Raw genomic sequence first — 23,075 nt, forward strand, 5'->3', positions numbered from 1 at the left:
ATATGTATCAAACTGTTGGTCATAACGTTTATTTTAAAAATTAAATCTTTGTACATCGGAAAATCAAAACATATTTATACACAACTCATATGACAAGAAAGAATAAAGAAATGATAGGCAATTCACTGAGGATTCCATTTCCAAACTGAAAAAGAATACTCAGTTATGAGCCTCTTGATGTCTGTTCTCTTCCTGAATCCTGACAGTCTCAGCTGGGCGCCTGGGCCGCTGGCACTGACTTGTCCCCTTTCTTCTTCGTCTTCTTATTGGCTCCTCGGTTGGCCTGCTGTCCGTTCCCTGCTGCTCTCTTCTTGCCCCAGTGTGAGTTCTGCTGCTCCAACCTTTGCTGCTTCTTCTCCCTGTAGGACGCCATGTTGTCAAAGCTGGCCTTGTACAGGTGCTGGAAACGGCTCTCTACTCCGCCTGAGACTGTTAAGATGAGAGACAGTTAGGAGTTAGTTTTCTAACACGGGTGCAGTCCAAGTGGTGCCTTTCTCGCTAAGGGCAACAACCTAGCACGTAGCCTGTTTAGTCCAGAGTTTTCCTGGATTAATTGGTGGTATGTCATTCTCTGAACGTCAGCTAAAAATGACTTCTGAGTCGAAGACTAAAACTCGGCTGTGCAACCTACTCTCTTCAACCTGCCGTGACCGTGAATAATCTGCATTACAACTACTTTGCTCAAGAGGGAAAACACGGAGGCAGAGACAGAGCAGCCAAAGCATCGCAGGTCCATCCTGCTCGCTGGAGAGGGAGTAGGAGGGGGAGGAGAGGGGGAGCCGGCGGCTGTGGGGGCACAGGGTCACCTGGAGCTGTGCTCTGAGTGTGTGTGTGTGTGCGTGATTAAAACGATGACTCACCCTGGAGAGCCTCCCAGTGCGGCTTAAGAGCCTCAGTCACCCAGCTGAGATCTGGGCTCTCACTGTCACACTGGATAGAACACACAACAGGGGCTCTGTTAAGAATATACTGTAAACAACAGTGTGTGTGTGTGTGTGTGTGAGAGTGTGTGTGTGTGTGTGTGTGTGTGTGTGTGAGAGTGTGTGTGTGTATGTGAGAGTGTGTGTGTGTGTGTGTGTGTGAGTGTGTGTGTGAAGTTAAGTGTGTGTGTGTTAGGTGTGTGTGTGTTAAGACATACTGTAGACACCACCAAAATGCTGGTACGAGTGAGAGAAAAACAGTAAACAAATTGTAAAAAGATTAATAATAATAATTGTGTGTACATTGGCTAAAATATGTACACTCTGAGACTGTATAGTACCTCCCAGTGGTCCTGCGTGTGTGTGTAAACCAGGAAGGGCATGTCCCGATTGTCCAGCAGGACCCAGAGGCGGCCTTGGGGGTCAAAGGTCAGATCCAGTGGACAGTGTGGTAGGGTCAGCCTGGTGGAGGGCACCAGCCGCTCCTCGCCCCCCTGGTCCATCCCAAAGAGCTGCACACATGGAATTCTGGGAACACAGCAAGCATTCATCACTGCACGCACTGTACTCTCCACTGAGCTGCCCAACATAGCACCAACACGTCTCCTGCAGAATGTACTTTATATATATACACAGAACATGTATATAGACATATGCTGATATACTACATTCTATATATATATATATATATATATATATATATATAAACAGTATATATACAGTACATATACAGTATATCAGCTCTGACCTCCATAACTCTGACCTCTCATAGCACCAAAACAATATTTGTGTCCCTCTCGGGCACTCCAATAAGCCTCTGTCACACAAGCAGGGTCGTCTGTGTGTGTGTGTGTGTGTGTGTGTGTGTGGAGAACACTGATCCCGTCCCATAGAGATGTATACTGTTACAGTTACTGTTCTATTCCGTCTCTGGCTACTGACCTCTCACACTGCACCGCCACATGACGTCCACCAGGGGAGCCGACGATCCTGCTGACAGCAGACCTCTGGGAAACAAAGGTAACGATGACCACAGAACCCTGTTCTCTGACAAAGACCACGCAGGTTGAAAACGGTGTTCGTTTGTGTCGTTCACGTCTTGATTAAACCGCTGAAGCAGTCTGACAAGCAGCGGACATTCTTCATTTCTTTTACATTATCCTTTATTTTTTTTTGGTCCTGCTCCTGTGACTACTTTGGAACTCTCTCTCTCGTCAACATTGTGAGACAGGGTTAGAATCTATGACCTGCTGCTCCGGAGAACACAGCTTGTGTTGCCATAACAAACTGTCCAGGAAGGGAATGTATGTGTTATTCTTCTGTACAGAGGACAACCATGTACTGTAGGCCTATGTAGGGTGAAAGGCAGACGAAACAAAGAGTTCTGTGGATCTCAGCCTTATCGACAGTAGGTGTGAAGAAGGCACCTAGACTAGAATGTAAAAATATGATTTAGCTCTGTGTATGAATCGCATATCAGTTAGCATTGATATCTACCTTTTCTGTAGCCTCTGTTCACATAAGTTTTCCATTGAAAAACGGGTGTGCTCGCTGGAGATATCTGATTGATTCGACAGAGTCTTTGACAGAGTGTGGAGCTTGTGGAGTCTGTTGTCGAGAGACTTCGCTTTTCTGTTGTGATGTTCATCCAAAACTTAAAGGACGCCCTAGGCATCAATGTTGAGGGGGGGGAGGGGGGGGGGGCATGTTTGGTCTCCTCACCTTCTCCGTCTCGGCCTCAGAGCTCGTCAGGTCTCTCAGCTGCTTCAGGTCCCAGCTCTGGAGCCTCCGGCCAGAGTCATACTCCCACAGCTTCATGGTCCCATCCTGTCGACAGAACACAACACCAGTGCAATCAGCCGCTGAGTCTAGTCCGGGTGACCTCTGAACCCAGAATAGGATACAGAATAGGACTCCCTCCTAAAGACCGCTTCAGCCTCACTACCCCCCCTATACTAACCCTAACCCCAACCCTTGAGACCTCTTCACCCTCACTACCCCCCCTATACTAACCCTAACCCCCAACCCTAGAGACCTCTTCACCCCCCCTGTACAAGTTCTCTCCTGCTAATAAAATAAATTTAAAAATTTAAAAAATAGCCTACTGGCATTACGACTGTCTATGGCCCCTGGTGTGAGCATTGATTACTTTGTCTTATGATGACTGTTGGATAGATGTATTTGTATAAATGTATTTGTTGTAAGTCCTTTGGGTAAAGGCTAAATGCCTAAATGCCATATAATGTAAACAATTATTTTTAAAAATACAGCGTAAAATGGGGCTTATTCACAGGGTCCAGTAATAATATCCTGTCAACACACACCAGTTCAATGAGCCACACCTGGAATACAACTTCAACGGAATCTCCTTTGAGCCACAGAAAGAGTTCCGGAGTTGTTTTAGTGCAACTGTGACCCGCCCTTTAACTGCTGGATCTTGTTCTTCGCTACTACCCAGTTATAACAAAGCCGTCTAGGGGGGGCGCTTAATGGCGTAGCACACTAATGCGCTTACCACGTAATCGCAAGGTTCCTGGTTCGATTCCGACCCTCGACCTATCTTGCATGTCATCCCTCCTCTTTCTCTCCCATCCTTCCTGTCAATCTCTACTGTCTCTATCCCAATAAAGAAGAAATGCCAAAAACATATTTATAAAAAAAAACAAAAAAAACAAAGCCGTCTAAAATATTCCCGTAAGAAGATGCTCGTACCCCTGATCCAGACAGTAGCCACTGTGGGTGTCCGGGTGGAATCAGCAGGGAGCTGACAAACCTATGTGGAAACACAGAAAGAACAGATGCCGACAGTGAGATCGGTGCAGCATTAACCGGTCAGGATTTCTGCAGCCTTTAAATGTTATTAGGCAAGGCAGGCGCCCATACTCACTCTAGGTGGCCGAGGCAGAATGACTGGATGTTGTGTGGTGACGTCAGGTGACTGACCCTGATCTTCTCATCGCGGTCGGCTGTGATGACGTAGTTGTCGTTTGGGGTCAGTGTCTAGGAGAGAGAGAGAGAGTGTGTGTGAGAGCGAAAGAGTGTGTGTGTGTGTGTGTGTGTGTGTGAGAGAGAGAGAGAGAGAGAGAGAGAGGGAGAGTGTGTGTGTGAGAGAGAGAGAGAGAGAGATGGCCATGAGTGGCAGTTGTGAGCTCTAAGGCTTACGAACCACACCCGTTAACAAAGCTCTAGGTGCGAGTGAGCAGTGAGAAGCAATCCTTACTATGCCCAGCAGCATGGAGAGATGTCCCAGCTTCAGCTCGCCCTCCTTGTGGGGCTCCACCACAGAGAAGGAGTAGACGTCCCCAGACTTGTCTGCCATCAGTATCTCATCCTCGGCCTGCTTGAATACCAGAGAGGTACACCTCCGTACCACCCACCTGGAACCAGACAACAGACTCAAGTCACAACTCTCAGACCCAACCTGAGGGTATTTTCACATATAGCCACCACCCCCCCCCCTCCCCCAAGAGCTGAAAAACTTAGTTTTATGATTGTTCATTTATTATAGTTCAGTTGTTGTTTTATTCACACTGCCCACTGTTTGAATAAGGACACATTTCTCTTGCTGATCACAAAAATTGGCTAAAAGGGACCAAGTGTGAAAATACCCTACCTGTCCCAAATCAACACCTAGCCTCTACTCCCTATACAGGTGCATAAACCTGAGAAGATTGGATGGGTGTTTGCAAAACACAAGGGTAAGACAGAGCTAACTGCAATTTGGCTTAAACCCATCAAATTCTCTCAGACTTACACACGTTCCGAGGGGGTTGAGGCAAGGGGGTGATTTGTGATTCTGGGTAAGTGAAGATGATGATGATGATGACAACGATGATGAGTGGCATTATTGTTGCCATGGATACCTTGTGCTGATGCACTGCCAGGAGGGTTCGGTGCGGAAGAGAACCAGGCGTTTGCTGTCATCAGTCAGCGCCACCAGCTTCCGGGAGGAGGAGACGGCGAAGGCCAGTATTTTGTCATTTCCTGTTTCCTCTGATCCACCGCCATCACTACAAGGAAAGGTGAAAGGGGGGTTAAAGACAGACCATTACAATTCCCCCCTCTCCAACCAGCTGCTTTGATAATGGGGCCACTCATAATTTTCCAATCAAATTTGACAAGAGAAGTTAGACTTTCATCTCTATCCGTCTATTCGTTCTGGTCTGTGTCATATCGTATAAGTGGAAACATCTGAACGCTATGGCAATTTGAGAGCAAGAGAGATAACTATCAGGGGTTTCTGTCAACAAGGCCGATCATCTCTGACTGTAGAGGAGGAAATAGATGTCACCTTTTGTTGTCAGCCTCTGGGTCCTTGGGTTTCTGTTCCGCAGTGCTGCAGTCGAACACAAACGGCTCTCTAGTATACAAAGAAGATAAGAAAAGGCATTTCATATATCAGCTCTCTAGCTAGGTAGCTAGCCTTACACACACTTAGCATACTAGCTTAGCTGAGTGATCCAGTGAATCCAGAGATCAGGAGTGGAACACACATGTCATTTGCCTTTCGTGAAAGAAACTTTATCTTAGCCTATGTTTGTACCGACCTGCTGCGTTTAGTGTGTATCGCAATGAGCGTTTTGTCACCGGTTGAAATAAGCCACTCTCCACATGTATCAAGAGCTGCCATGGCTACAGCACAACTACCGCTCACATGGGTAGGGAAACTATTTTTGTCGCATCTTGCTGACGTCACGAAAGAACAAAATGTACACTTTGATCTCGACCAGACCAAAGTCTCTAGTCTAGAAACACTGTATTTCTATCATCATTTTCATGATGCGACTTCAAGCGACTTCAGTGAGGGTGAAACTTGTCAAATATCAGAACTACATGATTTCATGAGTGATCGTTTGTTGACAGCTGCATGGTGCATGCAACAGCTGTATGCTTGAGTTAGCGCAGATACAGCAACTATGCAACATGGGAACTATAACCTATCTATCGTGCTTTTTCTCCGTCTGTACACTGACAGGAGCCTTATATTCCTACTGACAAGAGAGGCGACAGTTGCACAAAGCACATACACGGCCCCCTGCCCCACCATTGAGAGGAGGGGGCGTTGTCAAAGTGAGCTCTGTTACATAAACTGATCCTTAGCTGTGACCACCGGTGCAGGAGCAGGGCGCTTCAAGATTTACCCTCCCCGAAAGATACATTGAAATATACTGTTATTTTTTTTTAATATACAGAAGAGCACGTATCCAGCAGAGATCGAACCTTTGTTTATGCTGCCTTTCATGACTACTGGAACCCCTGAACTTCATTGATAAGGTGGTAAACTTTCATGGCATAATGTCAATGTCAGCTTGACCCTGAGTTCAGATTTGTTAAGAATCAGAGTAAGAAGAGAGCAGATATAATCCACATACCATAGCCAACGGTCAGTGTTGCAGTTGCAGATGTGGTTTAAAAATGTTGTGGAGCTGCACAGTTATTGTGCAGTACAGCTGTTAGCTAGTTGTCACAAACTGAACTATCTAGCAGTTTGATGTCGTTGATAAAGTAAAGTATTCTGTGCTATAAAGCGTTGAATGGAATACAATAACATAATAATTTATTTACAGAGACGCACACGCGGACGGGGGTCCTAAGAGCATAAACCAGTGTTTCCGCAGGAAGGATTCTGACAGCTCCAAGATGGCGGCCTCCTTGCTCAGAATTGGGCGACTTGGCTCTCTCAAGGTAATGTAATGTCATGCACATACTTAAGGAATTGGTCAAGGTGTGGCATATGATTGTTGTTGTAAGAAGTCCTTAAACAACATTTAACGTGATTTGTTCAGTAAAAAAACATAGCGATGTTGTGTGCTTTGCATATTTAGCATCTAGCCTAGCTAGGTAGCTAACGGCTGGCGCGACTGTGCAAAGTAAAACCATTTATGAACACTTGCATATAGGCACGGAGATTGTCAATTTTAAGAAATATTATGTCGATGTAGTTTTTGATAATTGATCTGTTTAAGAAATCCTGTCTGTAAGTCATAGCAGCAATGTCAACTTTCGTTGGGGCCCAGCCCACTGGCACTGTAGCGCACGCGGCCCGCTTATCTAATGCCCGTGTTGGGAATTTTGAACATAACATGCATAAGTTTACCCTTGGTGCACCTACATGCACCTCCACATTTAGTTTATACCTGGTGCACCTATACACCCGAACATTTAGTTCATACGAGGTGAACCTATACACCCGAACATTTAGTTCATACGTGGTGCCCCTATACACCCCCAAAAATGTTTTATACGTGGTGCACCGACATACACCCCCAATTTAGTTTGGTCACCATCGTGTGTGTGTGTGTGTGTGTGTGTGTGTGTGTGTGTGTGTGTGTGTGTGTGTGTGTGTGTGTGTGTGTGTGTGTGTGTGTGTGTGTGTGTGTGTGTAGTGTGTTCAGGCAGAAGGCTGGAACACATTGAGGAGAGCTCCTGCAGCGGCTGTGTTCTGCACCAAGTCTAATGGCCCCAAGAAGCCCAAGAAGAGTGGCACAAGTAGGTTTTGAACAGTGTATTTCATGTCAGAAAGTACTTTATGATATTCATTTTAATATCATAACATTCAAATAGACGTTACACCTCATTCTCAATAACAGAGTTCTCAAATTGTGGTACAAGCACTGAAATTATCTAGACTGAAACTCCTCATTATAAGAAGTTGAACCTTGTAAAATGGGAATATTCTTGGACTTTTCAAACACTATCCTCTGAAGATTTAATGATAAGATTAACATTTGCAGTGGTAAAATGGTTGAAAACACCTTCTGAATCAGGCGAAGATCTCCACTATACCCTATTGAAACAGTATGCTATGTACTTTGTTAATATACTTTCCATAAGAAGCCAACCAAGATCCGGTCTCACAATTCTGACGAAGTTAGAAGTCAAGAAGCAGCCCGGAGGATTGACACACAGTGCCAGCAATGAGACTCATACATAGTGCTTAACATTACAGCAAATGTGCATCTTTTCTGGAAGAAACATTTAGGACAAGCTAAAAATAGAATTACTTAACTTAGTGGTGCCCTATTTTGAAGTGTTTACTCAGGGTTTTCTGAGAAATATTTCCATAACCAACTGAGAATCCTGCAAGAACTTGTTTTAAATTCAAAACACTCAAGATTGACCTTCACCATCATCAATATGAAGTCACGTAGAAGAAAAAGTTGACCATGAACTTCTGATAATAATAAGTCATGTTGAAGACGGTCTGGATGCTGATGCTAAACCAACGTTCCAGCCAGAAATGACCATGGAAGAGTAACAGCCCTAGGAGAGAATCTGATATCCTTTTAGAAGATGGTTTCATTCACTTTGGTTGAGTTTTTCAGCTTTTTTATTCCAAGCGTGACCCTTAGATATCTTTTTGTTGTGCTTGTACCACCATTTGACCAATTGATTGCCTTTTCAGATGTTATTTAGCCAAATTGATGAAAATGAGCCAAAAACGTTTTCCTTCAGCAGGTGTCGGCAAAGAAAGATGTAATGTGAATTCTTTTTCCACAGATTTCCGTAGTGTAAGATGATCAGATCTTTCTCAAATACTATACTTGTACGGTTATGAAGTATTGTGCCAAAAGTCATGATGAAATAATGCCTTTTTATAATGCTGCTACAAATACAGATATTAGTATGTCCCTGATACAACTGTACGGTTTCTGGTTAAGGAATTTCTTGTGCCCAGTTTTTTTTTTACAAACTGGCACTTTTTTAGTCGATACACTGTCTTTCAAAGGGACATTCTCCAAAATTCTTGCAAGGCATTCCTGTTGTGTGGAAGCTGCTGGGTAAGTTCTGTCCAATGTTTGGAGGATTTAACAGCAAAGGTGGGGCATATTGACGTCCAAGTCTATAACATGGCACATTTGATTAATGTATCTCATCTGTTTGCCTCCTCCGTCCTAGAAAAATCAGAGTCCAAAACATACTTCGATTTAGAGAAACTTGTCCAGCACAGGACATATGTGGATTTCCCCAAGAAAGATGTGCCCACAGCAGCAGTTGCTGCAGCTGCAGAATCTGCAGCCGCTGCTAAACCCGTTGTCGAAGCTGTTGTAGCGGAACCAATCGTTGTGGCTGAAGCTGTAGCCGCCGCCCCTGCAGCAGAAGCTGCACCCGCAGCGGAAGCCGCAGCCGAGGCTGCACCCGCAGTTGAAGCCGTAGCCGAGGCTGCACCCGCAGTTGAAGCCGTAGCCGAGGCTGCACCTGCAGTTGAAGCTGTAGCCGAGGCTGCACCCGCAGTTGAAGCAGTAGCCGAGGCTGCACCCGCAGTTGAAGCAGTAGCCGAGGCTGCACCCGCAGTTGAAGCCGTAGCCGAGGCTGCACCCGCAGTTGAAGCCGTAGCCGAGGCTGCACCCGCAGTGGAGGCCGTAGTGGAGGCGGTAGCCGAGGCTGCACCCGCAGTGGAGGCCGCAGTGGAAGCCGTAGTGGAGGCTGTAGCGGAGGTCGCAGCTGAGGCTGCACCCGCGGTTGAAGCCGCAGTAGAAGCCATAGTTGAAGCTGTAGTCGAAGCTGACGCCCCTGTAGCTGAGGCCGCTGCCCCTGAAGCTGCTGCTGAAGCCCCAGTGGAGGCTGCCACTGCAGCTGAAGCCACACCTGCTGTCGAAGCTGCCCCCGAGGCCACAGCACCCACCGCGGAAGCCCCTGCTGAAGCTGTCCCAGAGGTCGCAGCTGCGGAGGCTGCTCCTGCCCCCGAGGTCGCAGCCGAAGCCCCTGCTGCCACAGAAGCTGTCACTGAGGCCCCAGTGGAGGCTGCCCCCGTGGCTGAAGCGCCCGTCGAGGCTGTAGCCGAGGCTGCCCCAGCTGAAGCCATCGTGGAGGCCGTCGCTGAAGCCGCCCCTGTTGAGGCTGCAGCAGAATCTGTAGCTGAAACCCCTGTGGAGGCTGTGGCTGAAACCCCTGTGGAGGCTGCGGCTGAAGCCCCTGTAGAGTCTGTAGTGGCTGAAACTGAGGCCCCAGCTGAAGCTGCCCCCATTGAGGCTGCAGCAGAGGCTGTAGCTGAAGCTGCCCCTGTGGAGGCCGCTGCTGCGGAGGAGCTTGTAGACCCTGCCGCAGTCATAGCTGAAGCTGCCGCTGCAGAGGAGGTTGTAGACACCGCCCCAGTAGTGGCTGAAGCTGCAGGAGAGGAGCTGATTGCAGAGGCCCCAGCTGAGGCCGAACCGGTTGAGGCTTCTGAGGGTATACACCACCCACACCCCCCCCTCCCCCACAAACCCTTCTCTCTCTCCCCTCTGTGGACCCTACAGTCTACCTACCAACAGTCATATTTTCATTTCCATTTTCTGTGAATAATATTACTGTAAGTGTAAGGATAACTTGTAAGGATACCTGATATGACGACAAGCGCTTTCTGTTCTGGCTTTGCGCAGCTTCATTGGCTTACTGAAGTAGTGGGCTTATTTATAACATAACCTATTTGCTATTTATCCCTCAAACTACCTCATTTCTATATTATTGCAGCCATGTAGACTCAAGACCCACTCAACCCCCCCCCCCCCCCCCCCCTCCCCCGCGCCTCTCACCTCCCTTCTCCCTCTGCATTTGGGTCCCTGTGGGATTGTGCCTTCGTGGCCTAATGTGTAACTGTGTTGCTTTGACCATCTGACACCTGGTGCATGTTCACTGCATTCATCTGTATTCTGCACTGCATCATCACATGCAATGGGGTCTGGCCTACACTGCACTGGTCTGCTTTGCTTTGCTCTGCATCATCTTCTGCATTTTCCTGTTGTCTATGCCATGTCATTCAAATTCTCAGTACTCATCTCTTTCGCTGCAAGTTTTTGTTTCTCGATGTCTACTTTTCCTTCTCAGTTTTTCCCTTTCTGTCTCCTTATCGTTATGTTCAATTGTTTTTTAACCTGCCAATTATGTTCTTATTATGCACAACCTGGGCTCAAAATTAACCGTTTTCACTTGTTAGCACCAGTGCTCCCAAACTACAATTTAGGAGCACCCAAAAACTATTTAGGACCAACCCCTAAAAACAGGGGTTTCAGTAAACCACACTACAGATTGGTGTAGTACATCTTTGTAAGCCTACTACTGCTAAATATGAGGGGTGACTAAAATGAATGACAGCAGACTTGCAGAGAAGCAAAGTGGATGGAATCCAGTTCTAAATATGTGGCCATTTTGGCTGGTATTGGTTACCCACATCACTTCTGTGTACATGTAGACCCTCACTAACCTGCCCGCCTGGACGCATCGTCTCTCAAACTTGTTCTTTTTCCCCTCAGATTATGGCCATTTTAGAGATGCCTTATGAAGTTCAGACGCAAGCCCTATATTTGGATTGTTTCCGGAAAAAACTTGCAAAACAATACTTTTTTAAAAGTATACCGAAAATGAATTGTTGGCTTATAATGTTAATTGAAAATGGGCTGTGTGCTCTGCAGTCGTTTCACTGCTGTTAAAACTTATTAAAATATTTAAAGATGCGATAGGGGGAAGAATGAACAAACCTGCTCTCTCTGTCAATCTAAAGGGGTGTTTCTATAAAACAGACGCATCCATCTCCTTTCCCCCTATGTTACCTAACCAATCGAAAGCTTCAGTTTGAGGCATTTGAAAAGGAGGAGGCGATTCATGCCAACAGAGAATGAATGTCATTTTCTGACGATGGTCACAGTCGCACTGGTGCTCCCAAATAAAAAATTCCAGGTCAAACTGATCTCAATTTAGAGCCCTGTGCATGACTCTTCAATTTCATCCCCTCTCCACCCACCTCATCCAAATATTGTTACAAGATAAAGATGTTTCCCCCAAATGTATATTGTTTTATAGCTTTGGCAACATACTGTTTTTTTTATTTTTATTTATTTTTTTATAAATGTTTTAGAAGGTTACTGTGTACTGTCAAAGGTAATGCTAAGAGTACGGTTCTACTTGCCAGCTTTTTTGGCTATTCTTGTTGCCCCAGTTTGAGGCAGCAGCTGAGGGAATTACACTGTTAAATAGGGTCTGACATGATTCTTCATCTCCTCCCCTCCTCTCAATTTCTCTCACACTTTTCCCCTGGGAGTCGCATGATATCAGTAATCTGTAATTGATTGCCTCACCTGGTCTGTATTTGTTTGCTGTATATCAGATGACAATGGAAATGTTGACTTTCCTTTCCCCTCCTTTTGATCAATGCACTCACTCAGTGAGTTTGAGTTTGCACTCTAGTTGCTGTGTGTGGAATCCAGTATTTGAATGGGGAATGAATTAACAGTCTGCATATTGGGCTGAATTTGACTGTTAAATGTACAGTAGTTACATGTGGGGATTCAAATTGGACATGTTGCTTTCCACTGTAGAACCCAGGTCTGCCAAGTGGTGCTATGAGCTCCTCGTATGTGTACACATATGTGTAGCCTTGGCATGACACTTCACAGCCACCTAACCCGTTACCTGACCTTTCACACTCAATCCTTTCCTCTCTTACCCCTGTAGATACCTTTTACTGTGTCTACCACTCCCAGGTCGCTGTTTTGTGCATGAGGGTTTCAGTCACAGATGTGATGTGATTTTTTTTTTATTATTTTTTTTATCATGTTCGAACAAAGCCAAAGGGGAACGTGATTTCCACATGCATGGCTGTGGCCGAAGTCTCTCGACGAATATGAAATAATTGTTGTTTTCTCTCTCAAACTCCCAGCTTCATTGGATCCCATCCAGAAGCTCTTCCTGGATTCAATCCGTGACTACTCCGCAAAGAGCAAGTAAGCGACAAGATGCCATTTTGGCTCAGAAACTGGTGTTCTATCATCCTCTGTCTTCTTACTGTCATTGTACCTTTTTCTTTTTGTCTCTCTCTCTCTCATGAGCTTTCTTTCTTTTTTCTTTCCCTCCTTCATCTCCCCCCCTCTCCCTGTCTCAGGGCTGCTGGTGGTATGGTAGATGCAGGTGTTGAATACCAGAAGGCCCTGTCAGAGGAGATGGTTAAACTCCAGAGGCTCTACGGTGGTGGAGACCTTGCAGCTTTCCCAGAGTTCAAGTTCACAGGTGAGTGTTGGATAGGCCCTGTTTCAATACCCTGTAAGGCTGAAATCCTGACTTCATGGACATGTGGAACTCAATGTTCGGTGCAAATCTCTCATTGACCTAAATGCGTGATTTACATGACAGTTGGAATTACGCGCACAGATCTGAAGTTAGGATTTCGACCTGAATGCATGCTTCCTTCCTCTAAAGAAATAACTGGTCTGACATTACTTGATTGGTGTAAGCTGTGCAATGAAAAGCTTGCTTTGACTAATCCAATCATGGTAGATCAGTGATTGCTTCAAAGGTGGAAGGAAGGATGCATCTTTGTCATGTTATTCAAATATGACCATAGTTGGCCTTGGGCCCCCTTTTTTTTAAATCACAGTAGAAATTGTCATTACCGTTTTGATGCATGAATCTTCTTCTCATTACATTTTCTTTTTCACTTCCTATTCAGAGCCCAAGTTGGAAGAAACCTCTGCCAAGTAAACGTCAACCTGTCAACTTTTCTACCGTTGCTTTTCCTTCCTGTGCATCTGGTCTATGAAGTGGAAGTCTGCTAAATGACATACTGTGTCAAGTCAAAGCTTAAAAAATCCTTTTCCATTTATTTTCAATGTGGGAATAGAGCTGTCCCAGTAACCAGAAATTCTATGTGAAATAAAACCTAGATGTGTTAGTACTGGAGGAGGAGATGAGCTTAGAGCTGTAAAATATGCTTTTGCATAGAATGATCCAGGAATGAGCTGATTGTTGCAGAAAATAAACTCTGGTCAATATTTGTTCAACGTGTCTCTTGTTGTATACGTCTTCCAAAGCAATTTAACATTATTGAGTATCAAAGTGTAGACTTGCTTTTTTGTACTGTACAGTTGGACATCCTGATTTCTCAAAAGACATCATAATTTTGGATTTCGTATGTTCACATGTGACTATTCTGAGGATATAAGGCTTGGATGAGCAGGTGTTTGCAGACTGTTTTCAGTGACAACTAGGATGGTACATGTTTTGTTTTTAACACGCAACCTTTGGGGGGGCGGGGCGGGTCTTACAGAAATGTGAACTCGAGTACATTGAAGTTAAAATTAGCAAGAGAAACTGCAGGAATTGTGCATTTGAGAGGATGTATGTATTTCAGTGACTGAGTTCAGTTCAAGAGTGAGTGGCATAGATCTGGAGTTGGTGTTTGCTTTCATTGAGGCATTCCCAAGAAATTAAATTTGATTAGAATTGACTAATTTAACAAATATGAGCTATGAGCAGTGCCTGTACATCATTATATGGTATCTGGACGCTGTTCTCTCTTTTCAAGTGATCACTAATCTACGAATGCGATTAGATTGGTCAAGGCTGCATACTTACTGCATTACTTGTATGTATCAATCAAAACATTTTATTTGTGTAGCGCTTTTTACATAGACAAATGTCACAAAGTGCTTCACAACAAAATAATACTAAACAATAAATACAATACAAACAAAGTGATCTAACACCAAATCATAGACCACCAGGAGTAAGCCAAAGAAAAAACTCCCCAGAGGGGAGAAAAATATAGGGCACAGTGGCAAGGAAAAACTCCCTCAGAGGAAGAAACCTTGAGAGGAGGACCCCAGGGGGACCCATCCTCCTCTGGCTGATCAGGTCGTTATCAAATCATATCCGTGATTTGTGATTTGTCCAAGAAAGGGAGAAAGAAAGGTTGCATTTTCGGAGTATTAATACAGGGCCATGAAGTACGTTACTGTCTCCCTGTTGACTATCAGCAGCAGGGTCACCTTTATTTGACCGTACCACAGAGGAACATTCCTGGTACGCCAATATTTCCGTGTTTCCGCACGGTAAATAATATTGGCAGCACCAAAATGGCGACCTCCTTACTTCGGTTAGGACGACTGGGGTCTCTCAAGGTAATTACTTGTTAAACGTCTTAAATGTTTTGTTCTTTACTTACATGGTCAATGTTTCCTCACAGACAATATCAGAGTTTTGATTTTGAATCAATGAAACTTGGCTTCAAATTAACTCAAGTGTGTCCGTCCTGATTGACCCTAGCACTTTCAGTTGCGGTGTGTGACAGCGTCACCGACTACCAGTTAGCTGGTGTGGGCACCTCTCCCTAGCTAACGGAAGAGATAACGCTTGTCAATGATGTTGAGACGTAAATCACTTGCTACTTTAATTGTAAAATCTACAACAAATGTCATTATTAATGCATGTTTTACTCTTGTGCAGTCTCTCCAGCTAGAGAGCTTGGGCATTTTGAGGAGCCCCTCTGTCGCAGCATTCTGCACCCAGGCAAAGGAGCCCAAGACACCATCTAAGAAGGCGAAGAGTAAGACCATTCCCTTCAGTTGTTTACCTCTTTGCTCATTGTCTTTTTTCACCCAAATTTCTCTTGATTTTACTGACATTTTTCTTCCAGCATAAAAATTCGATTCTTTCCCAATTCCCAGATTGTCATGTGATTATTGTCAGTCTAAATTGTGCCAAATAAATTCAATAAGTGCTTTTCTCTTTCAGTCTGCCAGCTACTGGGAAACCAGAGCTGTCAAGTCTAACTTTTGTTCCTCTATAGCTCATTCTAATATACAAGGTTATTGACACCGATTGGAATTGGAAGACTGGCAACACTTCAAGAGCTGTGAATTAGGCCTTTTATAGTGCTCTAGTATAATTATGTAAACAATGCAAAGAGAGTGCCCTTTGGGAATTTTTTGGATCTTCCTTTTTTTTGTTTAAATTCTGGCTCTACACTCCAACAGTTTGGATTTGAAATCAAACAATTACTATGATTCTCAGCTTTAATTCAATGTTGTTTTCATTCAGATTGGTTTCACCATATAGAAATTACAACCCTTTTTATACAGTCCCCCTATTTCAGGGCACCAAAAGTATTGGGAAAATTATCCGAAACCTTAGGCTTGACAAAATCAACAGTTTGGAACCATTCAAAAGAGAGAAAACACTGCTCAGCTCAGCAATCGCAAAAGGCTGGTAGGCCAAGGAATACAGTGGATGACCGAAGAATGCTCACCATGATTAAGAAAACCCCCAAAAACAACTGTCCCGTAGATCAGGAAGACTCTCCAGGAGGTAGGTGTGAATGTGTCACCCACCACCATCCGCAGAAGACTTCACCAGCAGGACTACAGAGGCTACACTGCAAGGTGCAAACCACAAGTTAGCCACAAAAACAAGATGGTCCAATTACAGTTTGCTAAAAGGTAGTGAAGTGTGGAGATAAAAGGAACTGCCTCAAATCCATAGCATACCACCTCGTCTGTGAGGTGGTATGCTGCCACTGTATGGCTGCTACTGGAACTGGCTCACTTGTCTTCATTGATGATGTATCTGCTGACGGCAGCAGCAGAATGTATTCTGAAGTGTACAGAAACACCTTGTCTGCTGAAGTAGAAGCAAATGCTTCCAATCTCATTGGACGGTGCTTCATCATACAGCAAGACAAAGACCCCAAGCATACTGCCATAGCAACTAGGGAGGATTTCAGGGCCAAAAAGTGGTGCTAGACTGCTAGAGCGGCTGAGTCAGTCTACAGATTTAAATCCAATTCAACATGCATTTAATTTCCTGAAGAGGGGACTTAAGGCAAAAATACCTCAAAACAACACCAACTTAAGATGACTGCAATACAGGCCTGACAGGGCATCACCACAGAAGATAACCAGTGTCTGGTGGGGTCAATGGATCGCAGACTTCAAGCAGTTATTGCATGCAAAGGATTTTCAACCAAATACTAAACACAAGTGCTTTTTGGTGCCCTGAAATAGGAGGCCTATGTATACAAAGTGTTGTAATTTCTAAATGTGAAACCAATCTGAATGCATTTGATTGCCTCACTAAGCATCCCAGTATCTCCACTTGTAAACACTGACCATGTATTTATCCATTTTAGGCAGTGTTTCTGAACAGAACAAAACTTGGTCAAATCTATAGTCTTTTATACTTCTGCAATCTGAAGTTTTCTTATAGGCTATACTTCTTAATTTTACTGTTAATGAAATCTATGTTGGGCATTCCCCTCTTTTTTAACAGTCAAATCACTTTAATGATATGGAATGCAAATATCAGATTTTAAACCATAATGCTTGTGGACACTAGGAGGTGAGTTCTCTATGTAATCTTTGGTATTCATAGTTTTCACTTGTTTATTGATGCACAAGCCTCACGATTGTGATGAACGTACTTCTTATGGTGTAATAATTTGTTGAGTCTCACTCTGTCCCATTTACCATTTCCTCAGCCTTAGAGGCCCCGGACGAGAGGGCTTCACTGCTAGCCTACAAGACCGCTGTTGCCTTCCCAGTTAAGCTCTCAGCCACAGGATTTTCTCCAGCACAAGCTCTAGGTGAACCAGTACCAGCAGCTAGCCCCGTCACTGCTGAAGCAATAGTAGCTGCTGCTGCAACTACCGCACAACCAGCCTCGACTTCCACCCCCCCAAGCCAGGCTGCGGTGGTAGAAGAGCCAGCTACCAAGGAGGCCGCTGTTGAAGCCACTGCTAGTCCAGTTGTCGATGCAGCCCCTCCAGTCGTAGAGTCAGCTGAGCCTGTACTAGTGTCTGAGAGTGTTGCAGAGCCCACCCCCCCAGTAGAGGCTGCCACCGCAGTTGCAGAGGCCGCTGCCAGTGAACCTGTAGTAGAGGATGCAGCCCCAGTTGCCGAAGCTGTTGCCAGCGAACCTGTTGCCAGCGAACCTGTAGTAGAGGCTGCAGCTCCAGTAGTAGAAGCCGCTGTCAGTGAACCTGTAGTAGAGGATGCAGCCCCAGTTGCAGAGGCTGCTGCCAGTGAACCTGTAGTAGAGGCTGCAGCTCCAGTTGCAGAGGCTGCTGCCAGTGAACCTGTAGTAGAGGCTGCAGCTCCAGTTGCAGAGGCCGCTGCCAGTGAACCTGTAGTAGAGGCTGCAGCCCCAGTTGCAGAGGCTGCTGCCAGTGAACCTGTAGTAGAGGCTGCAGCTCCAGTTGCAGAGGCCGCTGCCAGTGAACCTGTAGTAGAGGATGCAGCTCCAGTTGCAGAGGCTGCTGCCAGTGAACCTGTAGTAGAGGCTGCAGCCCCAGTTGCAGAGGCCGCTGCCAGTGAACCTGTAGTAGAGGATGCAGCTCCAGTTGCAGAGGCTGCTGCCAGTGAACCTGTAGTAGAGGCCGCAGCTCCAGTAGTAGAAGCCGCTGCCAGTGAACTAGAGGCTGCAGCTCCAGTAGTAGAAGCCGCTGCCAGTGAACCTGTAGTAGAGGATGCAGCCCCAGTTGCCGAACCTGTTGCCAGCGAACCTGTAGTAGAGGCTGCAGCCCCAGTTGCAGAGGCTGCTGCCAGTGAACCTGTAGTAGAGGATGCATCTCCAGTAGTAGAAGCCGCTGCCAGTGAACCTGTAGTAGAGGATGCATCTCCAGTAGTAGAAGCCGCTGCCAGTGAACCTGTAGTAGAGGCCGCAGCCCCAGTTGCAGAGGCCGCTGCCAGCGAAGTTGCCCCCCCAGCTGAAGCAGTGACAGCAGAGGCCCCCGCTACGCAAGAGGTGGTTGATGCTGCCCCAGTTGTCTCTGATACTGCAGCCCCCATTGTTGATGCAGCGCCGCCTGTGGTTGATGCCGCCACTGAAGTTGTGGATGCAGCCCCGCCCGTCGCCGAGGCTGCAGCGGAGCCTGCTGCGGTGGAACCTGCCGCTGCGGAGCCTGCCGTCACTGCTGCTAGTGCTGAAGCTCCTGTGCCAGAAGACATTCCAGTTGCAGCCTCAGCTGACCCAGTTGTAGCCTCCGCCTCCGCCTCTGCCTCCTCCACCGGAGCCCCATCAGCTGACGAAATGTCCTCCTCCTCTTCTTCATCCAGTGACTCTGACTCTGACTCCGACTCCGATTCTGATGATGAGAAGTCGGAAGTTAAGGTGAAGACTCAACCAGCGACCCCAGCCATGGAAACGACAGAAGCCACCGCGAAGGAAGCCGTGGTTGTGGCCGCAGAAGAAGTGACGGACCAGGTCAGTGACACTGAGAAGGAGGTTGTGGCACCAGCAGCACCATCTGAAGCCATTCTTGCAACCGCCGCTGCTGAAGCTGTACAGGACGCCACCCCTGCAGTGACTCTGGAGGCCGCCGCCCCCGAGGTTGTTGTCGAGGAAGCAGCCGCAGAAGCCGCACCAGAAGTCGTCGTTACCGAAGATGCCCAAGCAGCCACCCCAGAGGTTGTGAGCGCTGAGCTCGTTGACCCCGCACCCGTCCTAGAAGCAGCCCCAGCCGAAGCTTCCCCGGAGGTCGCCCCGGAAGCTGCCCCAGCTGTGAGCTCAGAGGAGCTGGTAGACTCTGCCCCTGAGATCTCTGCTGCTGCCCCAGAGGAGGTTGTAGCAGAAGCTGCCCCAGAGGTTGAAGTGACCACTCCAGAAGTCGCAGTAGAGGCTGCTGCAGAAGCCGCCCCAGAGGTCATTCCGGAAGCTGTGGTGGAAGCTGCCCCCGAGGCCCAAGCAGCTGCAGAGGAAGTATCTGATGCAGCTCCCCTAGAGGCTGCCCCTGCCCCAGAAGTTGAAGTTGCTGCTGAGGCCCCAGTAGAAGCCACACCTGTAGAAGAAGCTGTAGCTGAAACCCCTGTGGAGGCTGTGGCTGAAACCCCAGTGGAGGCTGCGGCTGAAACCCCTGTGGAGGCTGTAGTGGCTGAAACTGAGGCCCCAGCTGAAGCTGCCCCCATTGAGGCTGCAGCAGAGGCTGTAGCTGAAGCTGCCCCTGTGGAGGCCGCTGCTGCAGAGGAGCTTGTAGACCCTGCCGCAGTCGTAGCTGAAGCTGCGTCTGTTGAAGCTGCCGCTGCAGAGGAGGTTGTAGACACCGCCCCAGTAGTGGCCGAAGCTGCAGGAGAGGAGCTGATGGCAGAGGCCCCAGCTGAGGCCGAACCAGCTGAGGCCGAACCGGTTGAGGCTTCTGAGGGTATACACCACCCACACCCCCTTAAAACCTTTTCTCTCTCCTCTGTGGATCTTTTCAACCACAGATGATCATATTTCTTCTTGTTCTTCATAACTTCTACTGTTAAATGTTAAAACTCTGTAAACTACCACACATACCTGCTTTTGCTTTAGCTATAGTTTTATTAAATGTTTTCATGGATTTATTTTACCCCCTCATTTGCTGTAGTTCTGGCTATTCATAATGCGAAGTAAAAGTAGCCTCTCATTTCACGTCATCATGCTTTCAATTGGCTAATTCAGCCGTGTGCATGGTTGCGTTGCATGCCTTTCACCTCAGCCCTGCCTGCTTGCCTTGCACTTCCCTCTCTTCATATGCACCGAGGGTCGCTTTCCTGGACACATTATGCCTGCTCCTGGGCAAAAACGCATATTTCTTGGAGATTCTCCAAGTTTACCTTTAATCTGTGTCTAGGAAACGGCCCTCCAGGTTCCCAGAGTGCATTTGGTGTCTGCATTTGGGACCGCATTTTTCATTATTTATTTATTTTATAAATCTTTTTTGTATTTGTCTTGCCTGAACTGTGATGACTCTGACGTGTGCCTTGTCTACCAGTGGAGGCTGGTGGAGGTAGAAATCGAAGGACGCACTCATTGTGATGCATGGAATGGAATGAGGAGTGGTATCAAACACGTGTTTAATACCACTCCTCATCCCATGCATTACAATGAGCCTGTCATCCGATTTCTACCTTCCTTGTTCTCTACCGTCTCCTCGCCACCCACACCATCACACCATTACTGTGAATGTTTGGAGGAGGATATATGCATGGTATTTGACTGGCTCACGTTGGTATCTTCACACACAAACAGCACATAACAATTCCCGCTCACCCTTCACTCCCCCTCACTCTTCTACGACTCCGGATTCTACCACGGAGAGAACACTCTCAGTCTCTCTCCACCATTTTGTCTCACTTTCTCTCTCTGTCCATATCCATCGCCACTCCCAGGGTGTTATGTATTCATTTGTATAGTTGATATTATATGATATTGTGCTCTTTTGTTCTTTTGGCACTTTTGTATTTGGGTTTTCTGCTAATGTTATGCTAAGCTAATGGTTTCAGTGTACAAGCTAATGGTAATGTATGGTTACAGTGTACAAGGTAATGGTAATGTATGGTTACAGTGTAAAAGCTAATGGTAATGTATGGTTACAGTGTACAAGCTAATGATAATGTATGGTTACAGTGTACAAGCTAATGGTAAGGTGTACAAGCTAATGCTAAGGTTACCCGCCCTCCCCTCCCCATTGACTCCAGTCTGAAGAACAGAAGCCGGGAGTGATTGAGATCTAAAGCACCTTTTGTCATTAATATTGTCACCACTTGTTTCCTCTCACTTCTTTTCTCTCTCCCTCTCTCTCTCTTTCACTTTGGAACCTTGGGGATGAGCATGTCATCAATTAATGAAATGAATGTTTGAATATGCTCATGATTTTTGGATGTGGAAGGTTTTATTGTTTTGTCCTCTGAAAAGACCGAACTTTCATTGCGGTGTGAATTGGACTTTTTTCCAGCCTGTTGTTTTAAATGTGTGTTGCCCCATAGCTTAAAGTTGCAAAAAATATCAAATTTTAGTTTGCTGAAAACAAACAACTTTTGCAGTTGTAGATTGTCAATGGCAGAAAACCCTTTCAACAGTTGCATCATTTGGAGGAAATATGTTATGAATTTGGTTTCATATTGACTTGCTGCCCAACTGATGATCATTTCTTGTGCCTGTTTATTGGCTGTCAGCTGATCACGCTTTTCTTTGCACCCCCACCTGACCCAAAGAGATCAGTAACCACTCCAAGCAGAAGCCCCTAAGGCCAGCCATTCACACCACCCTGTCCCCTAGCTCTGTAGGGGGGGGGCAGCCTTATCCACTAAAGGAAATGCCCCACCATAAAGTACTGTCAAACGTGTGAATATTTAAATTGGCCTCCTTTTGAAAATCTTTCTTATCAATTAGTCACAGCAGTGTCACACTCGCGGGGACCAATTCTCATGACGAATTTTCCAACAGTAAATAATTTCCCTTTTTGAAAGTGAACCATATAGTGTTCTGTTCTATTGACAGTGGAAAGGGTATAGAATAAGACGATAAGAAACCAATGGAAACCACCCCCCTAACAAAACAAACCATCTATTTTAATGTTGTTTGTGTCAGGAGGAGGTTCATAGTTGGTTTGTATGCCTGTTCTACGGCTCTAACCCCCGCCTCTCTGTTGCGTTCCCCCTTCAGAGGCTGCAGTGGCTGCAGCGCCGCCCCCAGAGCCCGAGCCCGAGCCTTTCGACAACAGCACTTACAAGAACTACCAGCACCACCAGTACAACTCCTTCACCTTTGCCGACATGGACCGGGAGATGGCCAAGTACAGGCTGCCCCAGCCCTCCTCAGGCAGACCCTCTCCCAGGCACTGAGACAGCCTGGCCTGCCCAGCCTCGACCCAACCCCCCCCCCCCCCCCTCCCAGGCCCCACACCCCAGCCTGGGCCTGACCCCCAGGCATGACACCTCAGGCCCTGACTCTCGAGATACCCTCCCTGTTCTGTGTGTCTTTCAGAATGTTTGTGTCCCACCCCCTCTATTCGACAAATCCCTCTGATGTGCTTGTAATTCTGCTATTAAAAGATATTCTATTAATCTACACACAAGTGATCTTTTGGACTCTCTCTTTGCCTTTCTTGTCCTATTATAGTGTTTCTGTGAGGGTTTTGTTTCATGTATAGGGACGGGGGGGACGGGGGGGGGGGCGGCGGGGGGTTTACACTGCCGTTCTTTCTTTGTGTTGTTGCCGTTTTGTGCCTTGGGGGGGTCGTTTGAATAGTGCTGAGCATGCAAGTGTTTTTAATCTGCATTCTATTTAATGATTCCGTCTTAGACTCTGAGCCTCTGCAGCACATATCATTAGTATGCCCTAATTATCCCAGCAGCACAATACATAAAATAAGAACTGGATGTTCTGTATTTTTGATTTACACACTTTGTGGGGGGAAGATGGCTCCTGGTAGTAACAATGTAAAGAAGGTATGAGTTTCACTGAAGAAGGTGCTTCATTGAGCTGTGTATTAGAGTGAGAAAGGGGATTTAGGTTAGTCATGAATGCAATCAGCAGGGTGCCCACTGCCTCGACTCTGGGGGCGAGAACAAGGCGCACCCGACGTCACATCTCCTCCCATTTTATAAATATTCATGAGCCAAACAGCCTGCGTGTCCTTGCGCGATGACGCAACGCGACAACTGCGCG

At 46.4% G+C, this 23,075-nt stretch overlaps 2 protein-coding genes across 2 annotated transcripts; one reads left to right on the forward strand and one right to left on the reverse strand.

Moving 5' to 3' along the window:
* Window positions 1–13: 13 nt before the first annotated feature.
* On the reverse strand, window positions 14–5,552 carry wdr4 (WD repeat domain 4). Its single transcript, XM_083681762.1, has 11 exons — window positions 5,468–5,552; window positions 5,212–5,280; window positions 4,784–4,930; window positions 4,141–4,297; window positions 3,808–3,920; window positions 3,633–3,693; window positions 2,643–2,747; window positions 1,863–1,927; window positions 1,262–1,448; window positions 861–930; window positions 14–429 (listed from the first exon to the last, which is right to left on the reverse strand). The coding sequence occupies exons 1-11, from the start codon at window positions 5,548–5,550 to the stop codon at window positions 209–211; spliced, it is 1,278 nt and encodes a 425-aa protein (XP_083537888.1). The 5' UTR covers window positions 5,551–5,552; the 3' UTR covers window positions 14–208.
* A 463-nt stretch (window positions 5,553–6,015) lies between these two features.
* LOC310813232 (uncharacterized protein) lies at window positions 6,016–22,476 on the forward strand. Its single transcript, XM_083682095.1, has 12 exons — window positions 6,016–6,194; window positions 6,488–6,605; window positions 7,307–7,409; window positions 8,820–10,091; window positions 12,556–12,619; window positions 12,778–12,902; window positions 13,342–13,369; window positions 13,556–13,559; window positions 14,567–14,791; window positions 15,117–15,216; window positions 17,146–19,803; window positions 22,071–22,476. The coding sequence occupies exons 2-12, from the start codon at window positions 6,561–6,563 to the stop codon at window positions 22,247–22,249; spliced, it is 4,803 nt and encodes a 1,600-aa protein (XP_083538221.1). The 5' UTR covers window positions 6,016–6,194; window positions 6,488–6,560; the 3' UTR covers window positions 22,250–22,476.
* The last annotated feature ends 599 nt before the right edge of the window (window positions 22,477–23,075 follow it).

Source organism: Argentina silus (genome assembly GCF_951799395.1).
Source record: "Argentina silus genome assembly, chromosome: 12".
Lineage (NCBI taxonomy): Eukaryota > Metazoa > Chordata > Actinopteri > Argentiniformes > Argentinidae > Argentina > Argentina silus.